At 43.1% G+C, this 20450-nt stretch overlaps 2 protein-coding genes across 24 annotated transcripts in view; both read left to right on the forward strand.

The window, feature by feature from the left end:
* Nucleotides 1-1013: 1013 nt before the first annotated feature.
* Nucleotides 1014-11698, forward strand: AMZ2 (archaelysin family metallopeptidase 2). Of its 6 annotated transcripts, none has more exons than XM_066234947.1 (9): nucleotides 1014-1131; nucleotides 1601-1681; nucleotides 1935-2024; nucleotides 2523-2805; nucleotides 3090-3263; nucleotides 3350-3478; nucleotides 6067-6230; nucleotides 7994-8170; nucleotides 9573-11698. In XM_066234947.1, the coding sequence occupies exons 4-9, from the start codon at nucleotides 2523-2525 to the stop codon at nucleotides 9726-9728; spliced, it is 1083 nt and encodes a 360-aa protein (XP_066091044.1). In that variant the 5' UTR covers nucleotides 1014-1131; nucleotides 1601-1681; nucleotides 1935-2024; the 3' UTR covers nucleotides 9729-11698. The 6 variants fall into 6 exon arrangements, with proteins under 6 accessions (XP_066091044.1, XP_066091043.1, XP_066091045.1 ...); XM_066234946.1 differs by lacking the exon at nucleotides 1014-1131 and adding an exon at nucleotides 1138-1344; XM_066234948.1 differs by lacking the exon at nucleotides 1014-1131 and adding an exon at nucleotides 1138-1333.
* A 1152-nt stretch (nucleotides 11699-12850) lies between these two features.
* Nucleotides 12851-20450, forward strand: part of ARSG (arylsulfatase G) — a 102380-nt gene continuing 94780 nt past the window's right edge. For all 18 annotated transcript variants that reach the window (XM_066236133.1, XM_066236140.1, XM_066236139.1 and 15 more), the window contains exon 1: nucleotides 12851-13087. The gene's annotated coding sequence lies outside the window, so the exon portion shown is untranslated. The remainder of the gene's footprint in view (nucleotides 13088-20450) is intronic.

Below are 20450 nucleotides of genomic sequence, written 5' to 3' on the forward strand. Positions count from 1 at the left end.
GCAGGCGCTGTGAGGACCCCAGGGACGCATCCCCGGGTGAAGAAGAACCCTGCCGGAGTCAGGGGGCGGGACTCCGCCTCCGGCTGCCCGCGGCTCCGCGCGCTGCACCTGCACGTCGCGGTTGCGGCTGGCGCTTCTCCGCGCCGCGGCCGTTGTCGTCGCTGCAACCAAATAAAGAAGGGAAAGTACAGCGGGTGACGGCACCGGGAGCGCGCGCTGAGGCTGTGCGTCAGCCTCCGGCCACGGCTGACTTGTTTTGGACCAGGATGGTTAAATTAGTCACTTTTCAAACCCACGGCCCACCGAGCACATTCACAAGCATGCAAACACCGTGCGGCCCCAGGGGAAACCGCAGCCTCCGGCGAAGGCTGCCTTGCTCCAGCTTCCCCTGGCCCAGCACGGCTCCAGGGCAGGCCTTAAGGGACCAGTGGTGACGCCCCCGCCAGGGCCAGGGCAGTAAAGGCGACCGCAGGGACTGATTCCGGCGCCTAGTCGCCCCCTGGCGACCCTCTTGCTGCTCTAGGAGACCAAGTCTAAGGGTCTAGGCCAGGGGTCCCCAAACTACGGCCTGCGGGCCACATGCGGCCCCCTGAGGCCATTTATCTGCCCCCGCGGCATTTCTGGAAGGGGCACCTCTTTCATTGGTGGTCAGTGAGAGGAGCATAGTTCCCACTGAAATATTGGTCAATTTGTTGATTTAAATTTACTTGTTCTTTATTTTAAATATTGTATTTGTTCCCGTTTTGTTTTTTTACTTTAAAATAAGATATGTGCAGTGTGCATAGGAATTTATTCATAGTTTTTTTTATAGTCCAGCCCTCCAACGGTCTGAGAGACAGTGAACTGGCCCCCTGTGTAAAAAGTTTGGGGACCCCTGGTCTAGGCTTACCCCTTCTCGGGATAGACAACTGTAGGCTAAGGGGCGTGCCAAGGGCGTGACTAGACCGGTGGGCGGGGCCCAGGGGCGTGCCGAGGGCACGGCGAGCTCAAAGGGGCGGGGCGCGAGGAGCGAATTGTGATGGGGCATGGCGTTGCGCGGCGGAGCGTAGCAAAGCGCAGGACACAATGCGCAAGCGCACAGGCGCCGCTGCGGTAGGCAGGCGGTCTGGCGTCGTCAGGACCCGGGTGCAGGTAGTGCGTTGGGACCGTCAGAGGCGGTCTTGGGGCCGCCTGAGTAGCGCTACCCGTTGTGGAGGATGGGGATGGTCGCGGTCTTGGCTGAGGGATGAGAACGTGGGAGGAGCCTTCTCGGCGAAAGCAAGGAGGACGACGGAAGAGCTGATGTCTCCGGGAGGGAGGCCCTGCCCGTGAGGAGGCTCGTCGGGGAGAAAAAGCACAGCGAAGGTCCCGGGGGGAATCCCCTACCCCACCCCCCGGCCAGGGACCAGGTTGAGCCCCAAGCGCCAGTTGCTATAGGCAACCAGCTCAGGTGACCGGCTTGTCCCTGTTGCCGGGATGTGCTGGTTTTAGCGCTGACAGGTTTGCACGCCCGCTGCCCAGGGAGGGGACCCTATTCTGCCTCCTGCAGCTCCACCCAGAGTAGAACTGGGAAACTCTTTAATATTAGGCTTTTTTTTAACACTATAATTTTTAATATTAGGGTGAAGGCGCCCCGCACATCTTCCCGACAATGTCTGCCCTGGCGGGGTAACACCACCAACGGGAGTCTTCCTTCCTAAAGGTAGGAAGAACACAGGAGGGCATATCTCGGCCCAGTTGGGAGCAGTTAGGATGATTCTGTGCTGGGGTCAGAGAGCACTGACAGTAGAGACTTCGGTTTTGGAGTTTCTCCCCACTCTCTGGACCCCCAGAGCAGCAGTTAGCTTCATTTTCCCCATCAGCTGTCAATCATGAAGCTGGGAAAATCTAGACAATCAGAAAATGTGATAGTTCCAGACAGAGATGTCCACTTTTTATCTTTTCTAACTCAAAAGGCTTGTGACGGAACAGCTATTGGACTCATTCAAATAGAAGAATGGAAGCTCTACCTAAAAACACACCGTGAAGGGAAGGGACCTGTCATTGTGAGTCTGACTTTTGGGTGACACAACTTTGCTGGGAGGGATAAACTTCAGTGGCTGAGATATATTATCAACCTGCAGTTAAATTATAGAACCAGCAGACCTTATGTCAGTTCTCTGTTTGGGCTTGGAGAGTTTTGAATCACATTGGGAAGGATGAGTATTTCTCTTGTGGCCTGAATAAGTCAGTTTATTATATTGCTGTTATTACCCAAATGACAGAAGGAAATTGGAAATCAGGTCATACCCTTAAAGGTTACTGCTAGTCTTTTTATAATGTGTATCAGGCTCTATAAGAGATGGAGGAATGAATTTCATGATTTTCTTTTAACCTTTTCAGATACCTTCCCCCAAGAAATTGATTGGAAATGGGGAAATCAATGTAGTTTGGTATGAGCCCCCTCCTCAGGCATTAGCAGTCCTGTGTGTGGAGGATAGGTAGATTCAAGTCTCCAGCATGGATGTACAGTTTATATTTGATTAGCTGTGTCTTCTTGGTAGATGAGAACAATACGGCACTCAGAACAGACTCTTAGAACAGCTCTCATCTCAAAGAACCCAGCGCTGGTGTCCCAGTATGAGAAATTCAATGCTGCGGAACGGTGTCTGATGAACGAAGCCTTCCAACCAACCAGTGATCTCTTTGGACCCATTACCTTGCAGTCTCCATCAGATTGGATCATCTCCCATCCTGAGCCTCCCCAAGACTTTGAAGCATTTTTCAGTGATCCTTCCAGAAAGACACCCTCCCCAGAGAAACACAGTGTTTATATACAGTGCATTGGTATATATTGCAATATGCTGGATTTGGTTTGGTTGTGCAGTGGTGCTGTTGCCGGGGAAAATTTGGACTGTTAATCTCATACATTGGGGGTGGAAGTTTTGTTGCCACACTGCCTTAAAGGAGGACATTTTGTTTCTAATTCATATTCACATTAATGAAGGATCAAGGTGTTTTGATAATTTAGAGTTGGTTTGTTTCTAATTCCAGATTTATAATTATACTGAGGTAAAGACTGAATAGTTTAATCATCCTAAAGTATGTTTAAATTTTCTTCCATACTACAGGATCTCTAGCAAACACCAGAATTATCAGTGAACAATATATTAAATGGCTCAAGGGCTACTGTGAAGCATTCTTCTATGGCTTGACAGTAAAACTTTTAGAACCAGTTCCTGTCTCTGCAACAAGGTGTTCCTTTAGAGTCAATGATAACACAAAAAACCTACAAATACATGCAGGTGAATTAAACAACTTTAACAATTTTAACTGAGCAAAGGATGTGGACATATATATATAAAACACTTGTACTTTTCTTTTTGAATAGGGCACATCCTGAAGTTCTTAAAAAAGAAGAAACCTGAAGATGCCTTCTGTGTTGTAGGCGTGACAATGATTGACCTTTACCCAAGAGACTCCTGGAATTTTGTCTTTGGACAGGCCTCTTTGACAGATGGTATTCCTTTCTTTTTTGTAGACCTTGTTTGTAGAAACTTTCTCAACTTGGAAATATTTGAAGATGTTGAAAGAGGGGAAAAAAATCCATTGTAACTTTGATACTTCAAACTGTATGTTACTGGTGCAGCATTGTGCTATATTGGGACATGTGCTGTTGATAGATTTCAGTGATCTTGGTTCCTCCTCAGGGAACTCACTAGTCACTACCTATGTAGCCTTGAAACTAATAAAACCTATTTCACAGGGTCATTTTGAGATAATGTACATAGAAATGCCCATACATAAAAGTGTGTGTATATACCTGGCACACACATAGGCGTTCAGAGCTACGTTCAGATGGGGAATGTAAGTAATTGGGTAGCAAGGTGAATTACATTCATTAAGAATATTTGAACTGTCATTAATGTAAGTGAAAGTCTTGCTAATTATTTTTTTAACTTTTTATAGTTGTCTAGCATAGATGGATTAGCCACAGATTGCTTTATAAGTGTGTACTTATCCTGTGTCTTATTTTAAGAGAAAATAATTTGCTATTCTATTTTAAAAAGTAAACTTCAGTCTTTGATTGGAGATATAATAAACTTTGACTCATTAGGGACCCCGCATAGTAATATCGGGGGTGAGAAAGGATCCAGAAGAGAACCCTCATTTTGCCTATTTTTTTTTCTTTTTGTCTTCACTTCTCATACCCATCCATTTTTGCTCTTATTTCTCTACCCTTATTCCCAGGGTCTGAGACCCATTTGAAGGGAAAAGGACCAGGAAATTAAAGGGAATGGTTGTCCATTAGTTTTCTGGGGATGGTGAGGACTGTAATTTATAAGTCCCAAGTTTATGGACTGTCTGGGTGACATGTTAGCCTCTCTCTAACAGATATTTCTATTGGATATCTTAGCCTTCTCTTAGCCATCCATCAGAGGTAGGGGCCCAAGGCATACTACTTCATCCTCAATTTTCTGTTATATTCTTGTAGCCCCCCTCCCCTTTCCCATAACCCTATCAATACACTCTCTTGGAGACTTGGGTCACTGCTGTGTTCCGGAGTTCTGTATGAACTAACTTTCTATCGAGAATAAACTTGTAACATGAGCTATATTTTTATCTCCCCTTTTATTTTTAACCTGGAAGAGATGGAAACCTTTTAAAAAGTAAAACTATTTATATGGATATTGCTAGATAAATTATCTTGTGTGCTTGAGGAGCTCAGAAAACAGTCCTCCAAAATGTTTTTACGTCAATTATTTTTTAAGTTTCTTAACTGTCGCATCACGTATGAGAAGTAGTAGTATGCTAGCAGCACTGGTCTGCAGAGTATCTTACAAGTGACTTTCTTCTCTCCAGGTTTACAAAAGTTCATATTTTTAACCTGAGAAATATTTAATTGTAAAGGAAATAATCTATTTGTAGGGTTATTTTTTAAAATATGTTCTTACTAAAGGTATCGTAGTGAAATATGCCCACACTTCTTTGGCCAGAGGAGGACTTGTAACACATGAATAGCTTCAGCTTTTTTTAACTTCCAGAATATTTTCTCTTCCCTAAATTTCAAATGCCAGTGGCTACTTTCCAAGTGTGGAACAGGGAAGATTCTTCTTGAATCAAGTAGGATTGGGCAAACTTAGGATGAAATCATTTCCGTACAACAACAACAAAATTCTGTATGGCTTTCAAATAACAACTGAAAGAGAGGTATAAATAGAAGTGGTAATGTAAACACATCAAATTATAAAGCAGTCCCCTTTTGAAAGAGTTGAAACTCCTACTGTGTCCTCCATGTGTATAGAGATGGTTTAGACAAGCCTCAGCCCTAACACAGGAAGTCAGTTACAAGAGGGTTTATTCTGCTCACAGACTTCAGCCACATAATAAAAAGAGTTGTGCTGTGCTTACAAATGGGGAGGAGGGGAAGAGAGTCTGACTTCTATCTAAGGGCCTGGTCCAAAACGTGGTCTCCAAGGCATCGGGGCAGTAGCAGGCTCCCTCATTGACACACAGGTCATAGAAATCTGTTTCTCGTTTTTTTTAAAGATTTTATTAATTTGAGAGAGAGAGAGAGAGAGAGAGAATGAGAAGGGGTGGGGAGCAGGAAGAATCAACTCCCATATGCACTTTGACCAGATAAGCCTGGGGTTTCGAACTGGCAACCTCAGCGTTCCAGGTTGATGCTTTATCCACTGTGCCACCACAGGTCAGTCTGTTTCTTGTGTTCTTAAAGAGGAAAATCATGAGCATATGTTGTTCATGTGATCATTTTTGTTGCTTCTAGAATACCTGATTTGGCCCATTCTTTGAGAAAAAGACCTCTTTTGTGGGAAAACAAAACCCTCTTTCTGGAACTTCGAATGTGTCAAGAATTTGACCTCAAGACGATTGAGTTTTACAGGGCAGGGCAGATCGGATGGCAGACGTTTCTGATAGGGAAGTCTGGGGCAAAGTTCTTCTGTCTTGGCAAACCTTGAGCATATGGACGGCGTGAGCACAGGAGTACAGGCGTGCCCTCCCTGACCGGGTGCCCTCGCAGGCTCTTTCGGTCTTTCCTTTGGAAATCTTACTCTCACTCTGGTGTTGCTTGTCCTCTTTTTGTAGGTGTGGGCATATTCAGCTTTGCCCGGTATGGCAGTGATTTTTACACCTCAAGATATCAAGGCAAAGTGAAAGCGTTGGAGAAAAAGTCTTCACGTGACTATGCAGTGTTTGATAACTATTCTATTCCTGAAGTGACTAGTGTTTTGCTGCTTCGGTCCTGTAAGGTGAGTTGTTCATAAAATCTAACACGACTATTTTTAAAGAGATCTTAATTTCCTCCATGTACATCTATATTTAAGGTAATATTATAGGTGGGTTTGCATCATTTGTATACTTTTGGTGTCTGTGGCTTGACTGAAACGATCAATAAAAACAATTAAAATGGATACATCAGTATTGAAATTTACTATACCTATGGCAGTGTTTTGTCCTGTTAGTTACACGCAGCGTTGGCTGTACCCACATCTTCACCATTAGTTTAACCCCAGAATGGTGGTAGGAGCAGGTCACCCGCCCTGCCAGGCTGCTGTGGTCATCACATAAGGCTGCCTGCCATCCTGGGGCCTGGAGGACTTCTGCTTGCTGGCCTCAGGAGGAGATTGGCCTGTCTCTTGGCCTGCAGGCTCCGTTCTATGGACAGGTCTTGATGTCTCTCCCACACTCCTCTTTGGAAAGCCCGTCTCCTCATTTTTTCCATTTTCTATAGCCAGGGACAGAGGCTTTTCTGCTTTCGCTGGGACTGCCTGTGGGGTTTGAACCCCCCCCCCCCCCAGCAGTGTTTGCAGTGCACACCCAGCGTCAGCGTAGCTTCCTGTGCTTGTTAACATGCAGGTCAGGCGCCTCCTCTCAGACCTGCATACAGGCCTCTCTGGGGGTGGGGTCCAGAATTTCAGTATGTACATGTACCCCACTGCTGTGCAACGCTGATTTTCAACCAGTGTGCTGCAAGATCTTTTTTTTTTTTTTTTTTTTTTTAGCGAGTGAGAGAGGGGGGACAGACAAGGGAGAGAAATGAGATACATCAATTCTTTGTAGTGGCCCCTTAGTTGTTCATTGATTGCTTTCTCATATGTGCCTTGACGGGGAGGCTGCAGCCAAACCAGTGACCCCTTGCTCAAGCTAGCGACCTTGGGTTTCAAACCAGCAACCCTGCACTCAAGCTAGTGAGCCCATGCTCAAGCTGGATGAGCCTGTGCTCAAGCTGGATGAGCCTATGCTCAGGCCGACCTTGGGGTTTCAAACCTGGGTCCTCAGCATCCCAGGCCAATGCTCTATCCACTGCACCGCCACCTGGTCAGGCTGCCGCAAGAATTTTTAAAACATGCGATGCCTGACTATTTAGTCAGGGGCACTGACCTTCTCCCTTAGATTATCAAATAAAAAAATGACAACAGCCAACACAACAATATAGCTGGTGTGAATGAAGCAAAATTATACCTATTTTTTTTGTCAGATTGGCAAAAACTATATGTATATTTTTGGGTGTGATGTAGAATTTTAGTGATTAGTTTAATGTGTGCCATGAGATGGAAAAGGTTGAAAGTCGCTGCTCTAGAGTGCTGGCTCTCAAACAGCAGCAGTTTCACCACCCAGGGATCATTTGGCAATGTGGGGAGACATTTCTAGTTGTCACAGTTGGCAAGTGGATGCTACTGGCATCTAGTAGATAGAGGCCAGGGATGTTGCTATGCATCTTACAGGGCACAGGATAGCCTCTTTCCCCCAAAGAATGACCCCACCCAAAGTTTCAATGGCATCGAGATGGAGAAGCCCTAGTCCAGGGGTAGTGAGGTTGGTAAGTATAGTGAGGAAAGGAGTAAGACATTTAAGGAAATGAGGGGTTAAGTCTTTGGGCACATTGAAGCTTTGGCGATGACGGTAACGGAGTTGATTCCTGTAAAGTTGTTTCTTGGAAAAGTAAAAAACAGAAAGCGTGTGTCATTCATTCTTGATGGCACTATAAAGCCCGAATGTGAATGTCTTGCAGACTTTAACCCACGAGATTGGACACATATTTGGACTTCGACACTGCCAGTGGCTTGCATGCCTAATGCAAGGCTCCAACCACTTGGAAGAGGCTGACCAGCGCCCCCTAAATCTGTGCCCTATCTGTCTGCGCAAGTTACAGTGTGCTATTGGCTTCAGCATTCTAGAAAGATACAAAGTAAGTTGGGAGATAGTTAGAAAGGAGGAACTGATTATATAAGTAGCAAACTACGATTTTGCTATTAGGTTCTTCTCTGGAACTGTCATTTTGTCAGAGAAAATTAGTGTAAAGATAAGCAGGAAGGTGTGGTTTTAAAAAACCATACAAAGAAATACCCTCCTTAAAAACTATGACTTGTCTCTGAGTGCCTAACACTTGTAGTTTAGTGAGAAATGGTGGTAGAGGTTTCTGTATTTGCCATTCATTTACGGCAAGAGAGCCTAAAATTTCCAAACAATACATTTTGATATGTGTAGCAAAGCTCATTTTTAAAAAACTGTATGACTATGTGGAGATGATTTACCTTACCAAATACAGCATAGAAGTATGATGTTCATTAGGAGGAAAAAATTATTTTAAGAAGGAAGAGGGAAAGGACATACTCTCAGTATATGTGAATGTATGTGTGTCCACATGTGCCCAAAACATCAGACATGTCAGTTAGCTACTCAAGGGTACAGCCACTCATTCAGGTGACTGCAATGCACGTCTACACATATCTTCATGTACCTGTGTGTGTACCCTTAGCTGTGTGTACTCTTTCGTATGAATACACATTCACATCAAATAAAAAGCACAGCCCTGGCCGGTTGGCTCAGCGGTAGAGCATCGGCCTAGCGTGCGGAGGACCCGGGTTCGATTCCCGGCCAGGGCACACAGGAGAAGCGCCCATTTGCTTCTCCACCCCTCTGCCGCGCTTTCCTCTCTGTCTCTCTCTTCCCCTCCTGCAGCCAAGGCTCCATTGGAGCAAAGATGGCCCGGGCGCTGGGCATGGCTCTGTGGCCTCTGCCTCAGGCGCTAGAGTGGCTCTGGTCGTGACATGGCGACGCCCAGGATGGGCAGAGCATCGCCCCCTGGTGGGCAGAGCATCGCCCCTGATGGGTGTGCCGGGTGGATCCCGGTCGGCGCATGCGGGAGTCTGTCTGACTGTATCTCCCCGTTTCCAGCTTCAGAAAAATGAAAAAAAAAAAAATTTAAAAAAAAATTAAAATCAAATAAAAAGCACAGTATAATGCCTTGTAAATCTTTTAGTTAGCAGATTGAAAAAAGAAAATAATTATTCTCCCACCCTAAACAATTGTGAGGATTAATGTATTTCTTTTTAGTTTTTTCTCCCGTGCATATCTGTGAGTGTAATTTATAATCATAGTTTGCATAGTTTTGGTAAATGTTTATTTACTCAGCTTGTCAGTATAAGAGCATTTTAGATATCCGTGACCATCTTGATCAGATGGAACAGCTTCATGGGGTGATCCAAGTCACCAGTCGAGAGAACCTGATTTAGAAGCCCATGTTTTTCTCTTGCCTAAAACTACTTTGTTGTGCTTGGTTAAAATATTCATCTCTTCTCCTGTTCAAGGCACTGGTGAGGTGGATTGATGATGACTCGGCCGGCACACCTCATGTCACTCCAAAACATAGTCGTGAGGATAGTGTGACTCTGCCGAAACCTGTGGAAGCCTTTAAGGAATGGAAAGAGTGGATCATAAAATGTCTTGCTATTGTCCAAAAATAAGAACCTTCATGTAGGAGTAATTAAATAAATGCTTGCACGTTATGCTTGCTTTTGGATGGAGTACTTCCCTGGAATAGACTGTTTACTGATTCTGCCCAGTATCCAAGTAACAGAGAACCACCTCTGAAGCCCCTGAACTTGAACTGAGGTTCATTGTGAATGATAAAGACTCTAAACTCATTCTTTTGTATTAGTAGCCTGGTCTGTGTCAGCAAGACACATTTCCATTCTTCAAATATGTTTACTGTATTCCCCATGTATAAGATGCTCCCATGTATAAGACGCACCTTAATTTGGGGGTCCGAAATTTGAAAAAGAATGTATTACATAAAGTTATTGAACTCAAGTTTTATTCATCATAAAATTCAAACAACTCCTCATCACTCACTGTCAAAACTCCCATCCATTAGCTTGTCCTTATCTGTGTCTGATGACGAATCACTGTCTTCAACAATGAGCACAAAAACAAGCAAGAAAAAGTGGGAAATGCAAGTAAAAAAATCTACAACCACTGTACAAGACACACCCAGTTTTTCAACCTCAAATTTTTTGGAAAAGGGTGCATCTTATACATGGGGAAATAAGATGATGTCTCCTGAGAGAGCTAGGACCAGCAGTAACTAGTAAGTGAATAAATGTAGATGTGTATGTCCCAAGAAAGGATTTTCAAGAACCCCATTTTCCAGAGGGTGACTTCTTCAGTTTTTCGAAAGAGGTGCTCCTCCTCTTAGACCTGTGAGGTCCCCTCCATTGATGTGTCTTTTCCTTTCCTGTGAACTTTCTCTACCCTCTGGGCTGCCTGACTGTTTTTCTTTGCTTGTTGTCAGTTTCTACCTGAAAGAAGAAACAGCTGGTTTCCGATTTCAGCAGTGTAAAATGTGACCTCCTTTCTAGAGTGTTTACTAGTGAACATGAGAATGATACACCATCTTAAGTGTGAAATTTAATGGTCATTTTTACTTTGAACTTGGATACCTACAGTTTTTTGCTGTAATTTATGCAGGATAGTTTTTTTTTGTTTTTGTTTTTACAGAGAGAGAGTCAGAGAGAGGGATAGATAGAGACAGACAGACAGGAACTGAGAGAGATGAGAAGCATCAATTATCAGTTTTTCGTTGCAACACCGTAGTTGTTCATTGATTGCTCTCCCATATGTGCCATGACCGCGGGCCTTCAGCAGACCGAGTAGCCCCCTGCTCGAGCCAGTGACCTTGGGTCCATGCTAGTGAGCTTTTTGCTCAAGCCAGATGAGCCCGCGCTCAAGCTGGCAACCCCCGGGTCTCGAACCTGGGTCCTTCCGCATCCCAATCCAACACTATCCACTGCGCCACCGCCTGGTCAGGCTATTCAGGATAATTTAAAGCACATTTTATAACTGAATCAATGATTTCCCTCCCATTCACCCCCCTATTTGATTAAAGCTCTAAGTCATTTAGAAAATGGCTTGCCATTAAAATCCAGTTGGAGAGTGAATGGTTGGTCTTTCCACTGAGAAGAGAGCTCATGGGAGCATGGGCTTTTATGGATTTTATTTCCCGAATAATATATTTTCCCCCAATAACATACTTTTAATTATTGTTTATTCCATCCAGTTTCTTTCACTTTCCTACAGGGTAAATGCAGTGTTAGTCCTGCAGTCAGAGTCCCTGTGATATGCTTCATTGTGCTTCCTGCAAATTGCATTTTTTTAATGAATTGAAGGTCTGTAGCAACCTGTGTCAAGCAAGTCTATTGATGCCCCTTTTTCAATAGGCTCAGGTGGTGGTTAGCATTTTTTTTAGCAATAAAGTATGCCTTAGCCTGGCCAGGTAACTCAGTTGGTTAGAGCGATGTCTGGATACACCAAAGTTGTGAGTTTGATCCCCAGTCAGAGCACATACAAGAATCAACCAACAAATATATAAACAAGTGGAACAACAAAGTGATGTTTGGCTCTCTCTCTCTCTCTGAATAAGTAAATAAAAGTATTTTTAATTAAGGTATGTACATTTTTTTAGATGTAATGCTGATGCACACTTTATAATAGACTACAGTATAGTATAAACATGACTTTTATATGCACTGGGAAAACATTCATGTCACTTATATGTTATTGCGATAGTCCCTTTATTGCTGTGGTCTGGAACTGAACCCCTAATATCTCCTAGGTGTGCTTGTAGTTACAAACCTAAGTGAGCTCACTATTTCGCAGAGGTGTGCATATTGGGGGTTACAGTTATTTAGACAAGATGTAATGTCCCGTTGCTCCTACTCTGCACGGTGAGACCAGGAAAAAGATCTTGTGTTAAAGAAACATTGAGTCTTGTTGAAAGTTGGACAAACCTAAGTTTCACGTGCCAGGCATTTCTTCAGCAATCATCACTTACAGTGTTGTGTATAACTAATTATTGGGCTGTATGCACTTTGGGGCAATTTCTTAGGGTTAAGATTAAAAATACATTTTGTTTACTGCAACTAAATTTTATATCCTATAAGTAATATTTGTAATTGTTAAGAAGGAAAAACATACAAATTTTGCTCCGCAAATACTGAATAAACAACATATTTAAGAGTGAAGAGAAAAATTTTCCACTGTCTAAACACTGTTCTAGAAATGAGTGAATCTGAAAGGGTCTTTATTTTGGCGCTGATGAAATTAGTAGTGTCTTTTATGTCAAGGGAAGGGTTAAGCATTAACATTTCATTCTGCCAAGGTCATTAATGGGGGGGGGGGGCTGTAAAACAGAAGAATGTGGCAAAGATTATACTTAGATTCTTGTACCGCTTTGAACCGCAAATCACCCAATCTGAATGCTTTTAAATTTCTAACTTTAAAACGACCCGAGTGGTCCTGGCCCAGTCGCTCAGAGCATCACCCTGGCGCACCAAGGTCGCGGGTTCCATCCCGGGCCAGGGCACATATGAGAAGCAAACAATGAATGCACAACTAAGTGGAAAAACAAGTTGATGCATCTCTCTCCCCCTCCATCCCCCCCGCCCAAATCAGTGAAAAAAAGGAAAGGGGGGCCGAGGGCGGGGTTTTTTCCTCCAGGGAGCAAGCGTGCTAAGATCCAGGCTGGCTGCTGGGGGACCTCTGGCCCGCCCCGCGCGCTGGCCCTTCCCCCTCGGGAAGCGATGTAGGTGTCCGTGCAGCGCCAGAGCGGCGAGCGGGAGCCCCGGAGCAGCGGCAGCGAACTAGCGTCCCAGCTCGTCCCCTTCCTCTGACCCTGCCTGCCCAGAGCGCAGGCTTGTGACTCCGCCTCCCCGGACGCTGGGGCCTCTGCTGCCACGGAGGGGAGCGCTTGGCCATACCCACGTGTCCCGCTCAAGTCGTCAGCAGGAGAGGCCTTGGAAAATCAGTGCTGCCATGCAACGGAGCAGTAAGTGGAATCACGTCTTGAGTAGAGCATGTAAACTGCGCTTTCTAAAAGGATTTGAATCTTAAGTCACTTCTACGTTCCGATCGACCACCTAGAGTAGAACCATCGAATACAAATGTAATACATATGAGCCACATACGTAATTTATAATTTTCTAGTAGCCACATTAGCAAATGTTAAAGGAAACAGTTGGAATTAATTTCAATTATATATTTTATTTACTCCAGTAAACCCAAATATTTCAACATGTAATTAATATAGAAATTACTGGGATATTTTACATTCTAATTTCGTACCAAGTCTTCCAATTCTGGCTGTATTTTGTACATACAGCACAACCCAGTTCCGACTGGACACATTGAAGGTGCTCAACAGCTTCGTGTGGCTCGTGGCTACTGCACTGAACAGCCCAGCTCTGGGATAGGACCATTTTGTAGCCTGCACGGAGAGCAGTACCTATGAAGTTGAATTAATAGGAGAGAAACATTTTTAAGGAAGAGGTCATGCGGGTGCCCTGGCAGCACAGTGAGTGTTGACATTCAAGCTGCCAGGGCTTGAACGCAAAGAACCTCTGGAGTTGGTATTGATTCACTTCTCTGTTGCTGTTCCTCTCTGTGGCAGCTGGGTTTTCACCCTCTCTGCCCACTGCCAAGGGCTCGGCATTTCTTTTAAATGCATTTCCACTCTTGGAAAGCAGAGTTTGTGAAGTGTCAGTAATGTGAATGTTGCTGAGTCCGTTTCACAGAAGAAGAGCCCCTGGTGGCTAAGTAAATTGTGCTCAGTGACACAAGTGGCAGAGAGGGGCTGTATCCCAAGGCTCCCTCGCCCGCAGTGCTGTGCTGTGTTCACTGTGCTGCGTGGCCTCATCAGGAGGAAAGACCACAGCCAGGAACCTGCCATATTTTCTTTTGATTGTTTATAGAAGGGCTTATAAGATGAAACTCTTTTTTTTCAGCCTCTTTTTTTTTTCTTCAAGTAGGGCCACTGGGATAGCTTAAAGTGGGAGAAATCAGAGTACTTTGTGTTAACATTTAGGAAAAAAAAAAGTTCAATATCCAGAAAAGCATCTGCTACCACTTGAGACTTTTTTTTTTTTTAAAAAGCATTATGGAAAAATGTCTACTGAAAATAGGTTAAGTGAAAATAAAGTCGGCTATAGCAATATGTTAAAACTTAGAGCCTTTGCTTGCATACTACCCTAGTGATCATTTCTTCCCATTGTTTAGTCTCCTATTGATCTGTTTCATTCCTTGCATCTAACCCGCTATCTAGGACATTATCTCTGGGCGCTTTAAGACCCAGCTCAGACATTTGACCTGTAGGCTCTGAGCACAATGTTTTATGTCCTATGCGCGGGCAGTCCAAAGGCTTCGTAGTAGCTCCAGACACTCTTGAGCTGAAATTGTGAATAGATACACATTTTTTCTCCTGCAAAATTCAATGAAAAACAGAGAATTCATTCATTCATTCAATTCTTCCTTCCTTCCTTCCTTCCTTCCTTCCTTCCTTCCTTCCTTCCTTCCTTCCTTCCTTCCTTCCTTCCATTCAACTAAGCTTTAGAGCATCACCTACTTTGTGCCGAGCCCTGCTCAAAACCTTGGGCATGCAGCAGTGAACAGAAAACTGGTCCCCTAAGGTGCTGGTGGAAGAGACAGATAATAGTGAGTAAACACATACTTTCACAACATAATATTAGAGTAAAGGGATAGCAACAAGTGCTGTCTCAGATAGGACGACAGTCAGGAAGGCCTCTTCGGGGTGGCCTTTGGAGGGGACAATATTGAAGTGTCACATCATGTAGACGTTAAGGAAAGGTGCACCAGGCAAAGGGAACCACATATGCCAAGGCCTGATTATTGTGATTTCAAGGAACAAGGAAGGCCACGACAGCTAGAGTAGCCAAACAGGGTGGTGGGGGGGATAGCCTCCGTCAGGCCATACATGAAAAGCCCATTGTTAAGGACTGGGTTTTAAATGTTAACATGTCTGACTTACATTTTATTGTTTTTTAAAGTTTTTAAGCATTGGTTTGAGAGAGAGAGAGAGAGAGACAGAGAGAGAAATATTGATTTGTTATTCCACTTATTAAGCACTTACTGGATTCTTGTATGTGTCCTGATTGGGGATTGATCTCTCAACCTTGGCATTACTGGGATGACACTCTGACTAACTTAGCTTCCTGGCCAGGGCTGACTTATGCTTTAAAGAGATAGTGTAGGCTACTATCTGGAAAATGTAGGCCAGGGTGCAGTGGGTAGATATATAACAAGAGTGGAAGCAGGTGAGCCAGCTAGAACATGATTGCAATTGTCCAGCTAAGATCATATAGGCTTGATTCAGGGGTAGCTTTTTTCTTAGCTTGGCAAAAGCAGTCAGGTTCTGGATCTATTTGGGAAGTAGAGCCAACAGGATTTGTGGAGGAGCAGGTTAGGAGAAGAGGATCAAGAATACTACAAAGGACTTGTTAAATTGGAAATGCCTATTTGGCACCCATCTGCTATCACATGGGCCTGTGTGAGTCCAGAGCTCAGTGACAAAGTCAGGACTTCGTACGGGAGTTGGCAATGTGGAGAAGGTATTGAAACTTTTGGCTGAATTTTGGGGAAGTGAGTTGCTAGGATAGTGTGCTTTTTCTTGAGTTGGTGGAAAGGTATATAAATAGTATAACTATAAAGCCACAGTTTGTACATTCTCTCAATCTTTGATGAGCTACATTTAAAAAGCCCTTATAAATAGAGGTTTGGAATATCAGTTTTGCTATCTAATTTCCCTTTAGGAAATCCACAGTCACTGAGGTCATTTTGATTTGGATATGAGAGGTTATTTTAACATGAAAAGTGAAGTCACAAGTTTCTGAATTTGTCACATATCTTGTTAGGCACTCTGAGGCAGTCAATTCAGAAAAGGAACACCAGGGGGCACTAGCTTCCTTACTTATAAGATGGTGGCTGGCCCACCTGTAGGAGCTTATAGCCCTTAACTTCTCAAAGACAAATGTGAAGACAAGGACAACATCTCTTTTCTTGATACAATGTATACTTGTAGGAGTGACCTTTAAGCATGTAACATGCCTGATGTGAGTTTAAGTTGGTCATTTAATGTTCACAACCACTTAAAAATTTAAAGGAAACAATTTCTAAATTCTAGATCCCTATTAGTAAGCTAAATTGGATTCATAATAATTTTTCTTTCATGGATTTTAGAATATTTGAGAAGGAATACAGAAATGTCATTATAGAGAATACCTCCCAATGACTTCAGTGGTGACCTGGGCTACCAGAACCCTAGCTTAAAAACCATTTTCTGTTTTACCATCAGGTATTAAGCTAAAGGAGAGGTAAATCACAAAGTTTCCATCACACTCTATTGGAGTACATCATTGATAACTTTGTTAAAGGTTCTGGAAACATTGTATCAGCTAAGGTTGCACCTATCTTTAATTTTTATTTTATTTTATTTTTTTACAGAGACAGAGAATGATTCAGAGAGAGGGATAGACAGGGACAGACAGACAACAACGGAGAGAGATGAGAAGCATCAATCATTAATTTTTCATTGCACGTTGCAACACCTTAGTTGTTCATTGATTGCTTTCCCATATGTGCCTTGACCACGGGCCTTCAGCAGACCGAGTAACCCCTTGCTGGAGCCAGCGACCTTGGGTTCAAGCTGGTGGGCTTTTCCTCAAACCAGATGAGCCCGCACTCAAGCTGACGACCTCGGGGTCTCGAACTCGGGTCCTCTGCATCCCAGTTCGACGCTCTGTCCACTGCGCCACCGCCTGGTCAGGCAGGTTGCACCTATCTTAAAAGAGCACAGGATCTTAGTTCATTTCTGGAACAGGAGTAATTTTACGGTTTGGGAGGGAAACTGCATTTATACTCAAACATTATTAAGACAGCAAGATTAAAGCAGACTCTGTTTAGTCACAGGAAGTGAAAACTGACCATTCATGTGCCCTCAGCTGTTGAATCTTTTCTTTCATTGGCTTCTATGATCTAAGAATCCTTTTGACCGCAGTGATTCTTTCCAGTCACCCAGGGCTGTTAGTTTGCAGACTTGTGCCACTGATGGTATCTCGCTATTACAGTGTCACAGATGCACAGAGCAGGGGTCGGGAGCTACAGTCCACAGGCCAAATCCAGTCTACAGCCAAGTTTTCTTTTTTCCTTTTCAATTATAGTTAACATTGAATATTATTTTTATTAGTTTCAAGTGTACAGCATAGTGGTTAGATAATCGTATACTTTACAAAGTTATCCCTCCACTATTTCAGGTACCCACCTGGCACCATATGTAGTTATTACAACATACTGACTATATTCCGCTGTACTTTACAACCCATGACTACTCTGTAACAACCAATGTGTACTTCTGAATCCCTTCACCTTTTTCACCCAGTGCTCCCAACTCCCCTCTCCTCAGGCAACCATCAAAATGTTTTTTAGCTATGAATCTGTTTCTGTTCTGCTTGTTTATTTTGTTTTTTAGATTCAATTATTGATATGCATTTATTGCCATTTTGTTGTTCACATTAAAAAAAAATCTTTTTTCTTCTTCTTAAAGAAGATTGTATAACATTTCATACAATACTGGTTTGGTGGTAATGAACTCCTTCAGCTGTTTCTTGTCTGGGGAGCTCTTTATCTGTCCTTTAATTCTAAATGACAGCTTTGCTGGGCAGTCTCATCTTGTTTATAGACCCTTTCTCTTCATCACTTTGAATATTTCTTGCCAGTCCCTTCTGGCCTGCAAAGTTTCTGTTGAGAACTCAGTTGGCAGTTTTATGGGAGCTCCCTTGTAGGGAACAACCTGCTTTTCTCTTGCCTGCTTTTAAAATTCTTCTCCTTGTCTTTAACCTTTTGCATTTTAATTATGATGTGTCTTGGTGTGGGCCTCTCTGGGTTCATCTTGTTAGGGACTCTCTGTGCTTCCTGGACTTGTGTATCTTTCTCCTTCACCTGGTGAGGTTTTTAGTCATGATTTCTTCCTATAGGTTCTCAAGCCCTCGCTCTTTCTCTTTTCCTTCGCATACTACTTTCATGTGAATGTTATTACGCTTGATGTTGTCCCAGAGGTCCCTTAAAATATCTTCATTTTTTAATTGAAGCAGCTTTGTGCTGCTTCAATTGGGTGTTTTCTGCTTCCTTATCTTATGTATTAGTGATTCCGTCCTCTCTACCTAAGTGGTGTTAATTCCTTCTAGTGTATTCTTCATTTCAGTTATGATATTCTTTGTTTCTGACTGGTTCTTTTTTATGGTTTTTATGTCCTTTTTTATGCTGTTGAAGTTCTCACTAAATTTCTTGAGCATTCTTATAACCATTGTTTTTTGTTTTGTTTTTAAACAATTAAATTTCACAGGGTGATATTGGTCAACTAGAGTACATAGATTTAGAGAAAACATCTCCACATCATCTGGACAGTCAGTTATGCCAGGGGTTCCAACCCCCGGGCCGTGGACTGGTACCGGTCTGTGGGCCATTTAGTACTGGTCCACAGAGAAAGAATAAATAACTTACATTATTTCCGTTTTATTTATATTTAAGTCTGAATGATGTTTTATTGTTAAAAAATGACCAGATTCCCTCTGTTACATCTGTCTAAGACTCACTCTTGACGCTTGTCTCGGTCACGTGATATATATATTCGTCCCACCCTAAAGGCCAGTCCGTGAAAATATTTTCTGACATTAAACCGGTCTGTGGCCCAAAAAAGGTTGGGGACCACTGAGTTATGCTGTATACCCATCACTCAAAGTCAGATCATCCTCTGACACAGTATGCCTCCATTTTATTCAGTTCTTTTTCTGGAGATTTCTCCTGTTCTTTCATCTGGGATATGTTTCTTTATCTCTCCATTTTGGCTGCCTCCCTGTGTTTATTTCTATGTATTAGGTAGAGCTGCTCTACATCTCTCAGTCTTGATAGGGTGGCCTTAGGTCAGTGGTTCTCAAAGTGTGCGCCAGGGCACACTGGTGTGCCCTAGAAGATTTCCAGGTGTGCCTTATGGTATTCCAGAGAAATATGTGCCTGTTGGGGACCAAAAAACCAACAGGGTTTTTGGAGTTTAGATTTTTGGGGGACAGAGGTGTGGGGACTTGGCTATAAGCTGACAGTCTGCCCAACACCCCATCTCACTTGCCTGATTAGGTTGTAAAAGGCTGTTAAGCTGTGGTGCTGGATTGTTTACACTGCCCGTGTTCCCCAGAAAGACTGGAGGCAAGTTTCTTCTATCCTTTGTTTGGTGTAAAGTTAAGATGGTATGTATGATGGGGGTTTCAGATTGATGATTAAACATAAGGAGTTGTCTCTTGAAGCCTTTTGGATTTCTATAAAAGAAGAATAAGTGGCAATATCTAAAAAAGCTTTGAACATTTTACTACAATTTTCAACATCCTATTTATGTGAATTAGGATTTTCTACCCTCAACACAAGAATAAAAAGAGAGGAATTCTTCAATGTATTGTCGAGGAAATGAGAGTTTGCCTTTCAAATATATGCCCAAACATTGAAGAAATTGCTAGGATACATCAGGCTCATGTTTCTTATAAACACAAGAATGAAAAAACTTAACATATTCACGCCAGGACGTGCCGAATTTACTAAATCTTACTAAGAATGTATCTATATATATAAAAAGATAACTTTTTTGTTTTTTAAAAAAATTTTTAACCTCTCTTTTTTACAAATTCTAAAAAGCATAACTTAAAAAATGTAACAAAAATGTTTTTTAATGTCAGAATAAATTTAATTTTGTTGTATTTATTTCATTTAATTACCATAAAAGCACACTTGGACTTTATATTCTTTTCTTTAATATTTGACTTAATTATTATAACATATTTCTCAGAAATTTGTATATAGTGTGCCTACAATTATTTGTAGGATTTTAAATGTGCCCTGACTTCAAAAAGTTTGAGAACCACTGCCTTAGGTGGTTGTTATCTGTGAGACCCAATGGTGCAGTCTCCCAGATCCCTTGAACCGGGTCCTGCTGGAGTGTCCCTTTTGTGTGTTGTATGCCCTCTTGTAGTTGAGCCTTGATTGCTGTTGCACATCCATGGGTGTGAGGATTGGCCGTGACCAGTGTACAAGCTGCTGTGCAGGGGCTGATCCCACAGTGGAATTTGCCTGAGCAGAGTCTGGTGCCTGCTGATAACTTCCTTTGGGTGTTCCACTTGTGGAGCTCCTCAGGTTGTACACTGTTGTGATCTGAAGCCAGCCACTGGTTCTGGGACCTTTAGGGAGGGTCTGCAATGCAGGTCAGTGTCATACACTGCCGGTGACCGGTCCTAGGCTATGTATTAGGGGTTACAAAGCGGTCCAAGGTTAGTAGCTGCCTGTGCTGGGCCTGGGTACGT

The sequence above is a fragment of the Saccopteryx bilineata genome, chromosome 6 (genome assembly GCF_036850765.1).
Source record: "Saccopteryx bilineata isolate mSacBil1 chromosome 6, mSacBil1_pri_phased_curated, whole genome shotgun sequence".
NCBI classification, from domain to species: domain Eukaryota; kingdom Metazoa; phylum Chordata; class Mammalia; order Chiroptera; family Emballonuridae; genus Saccopteryx; species Saccopteryx bilineata.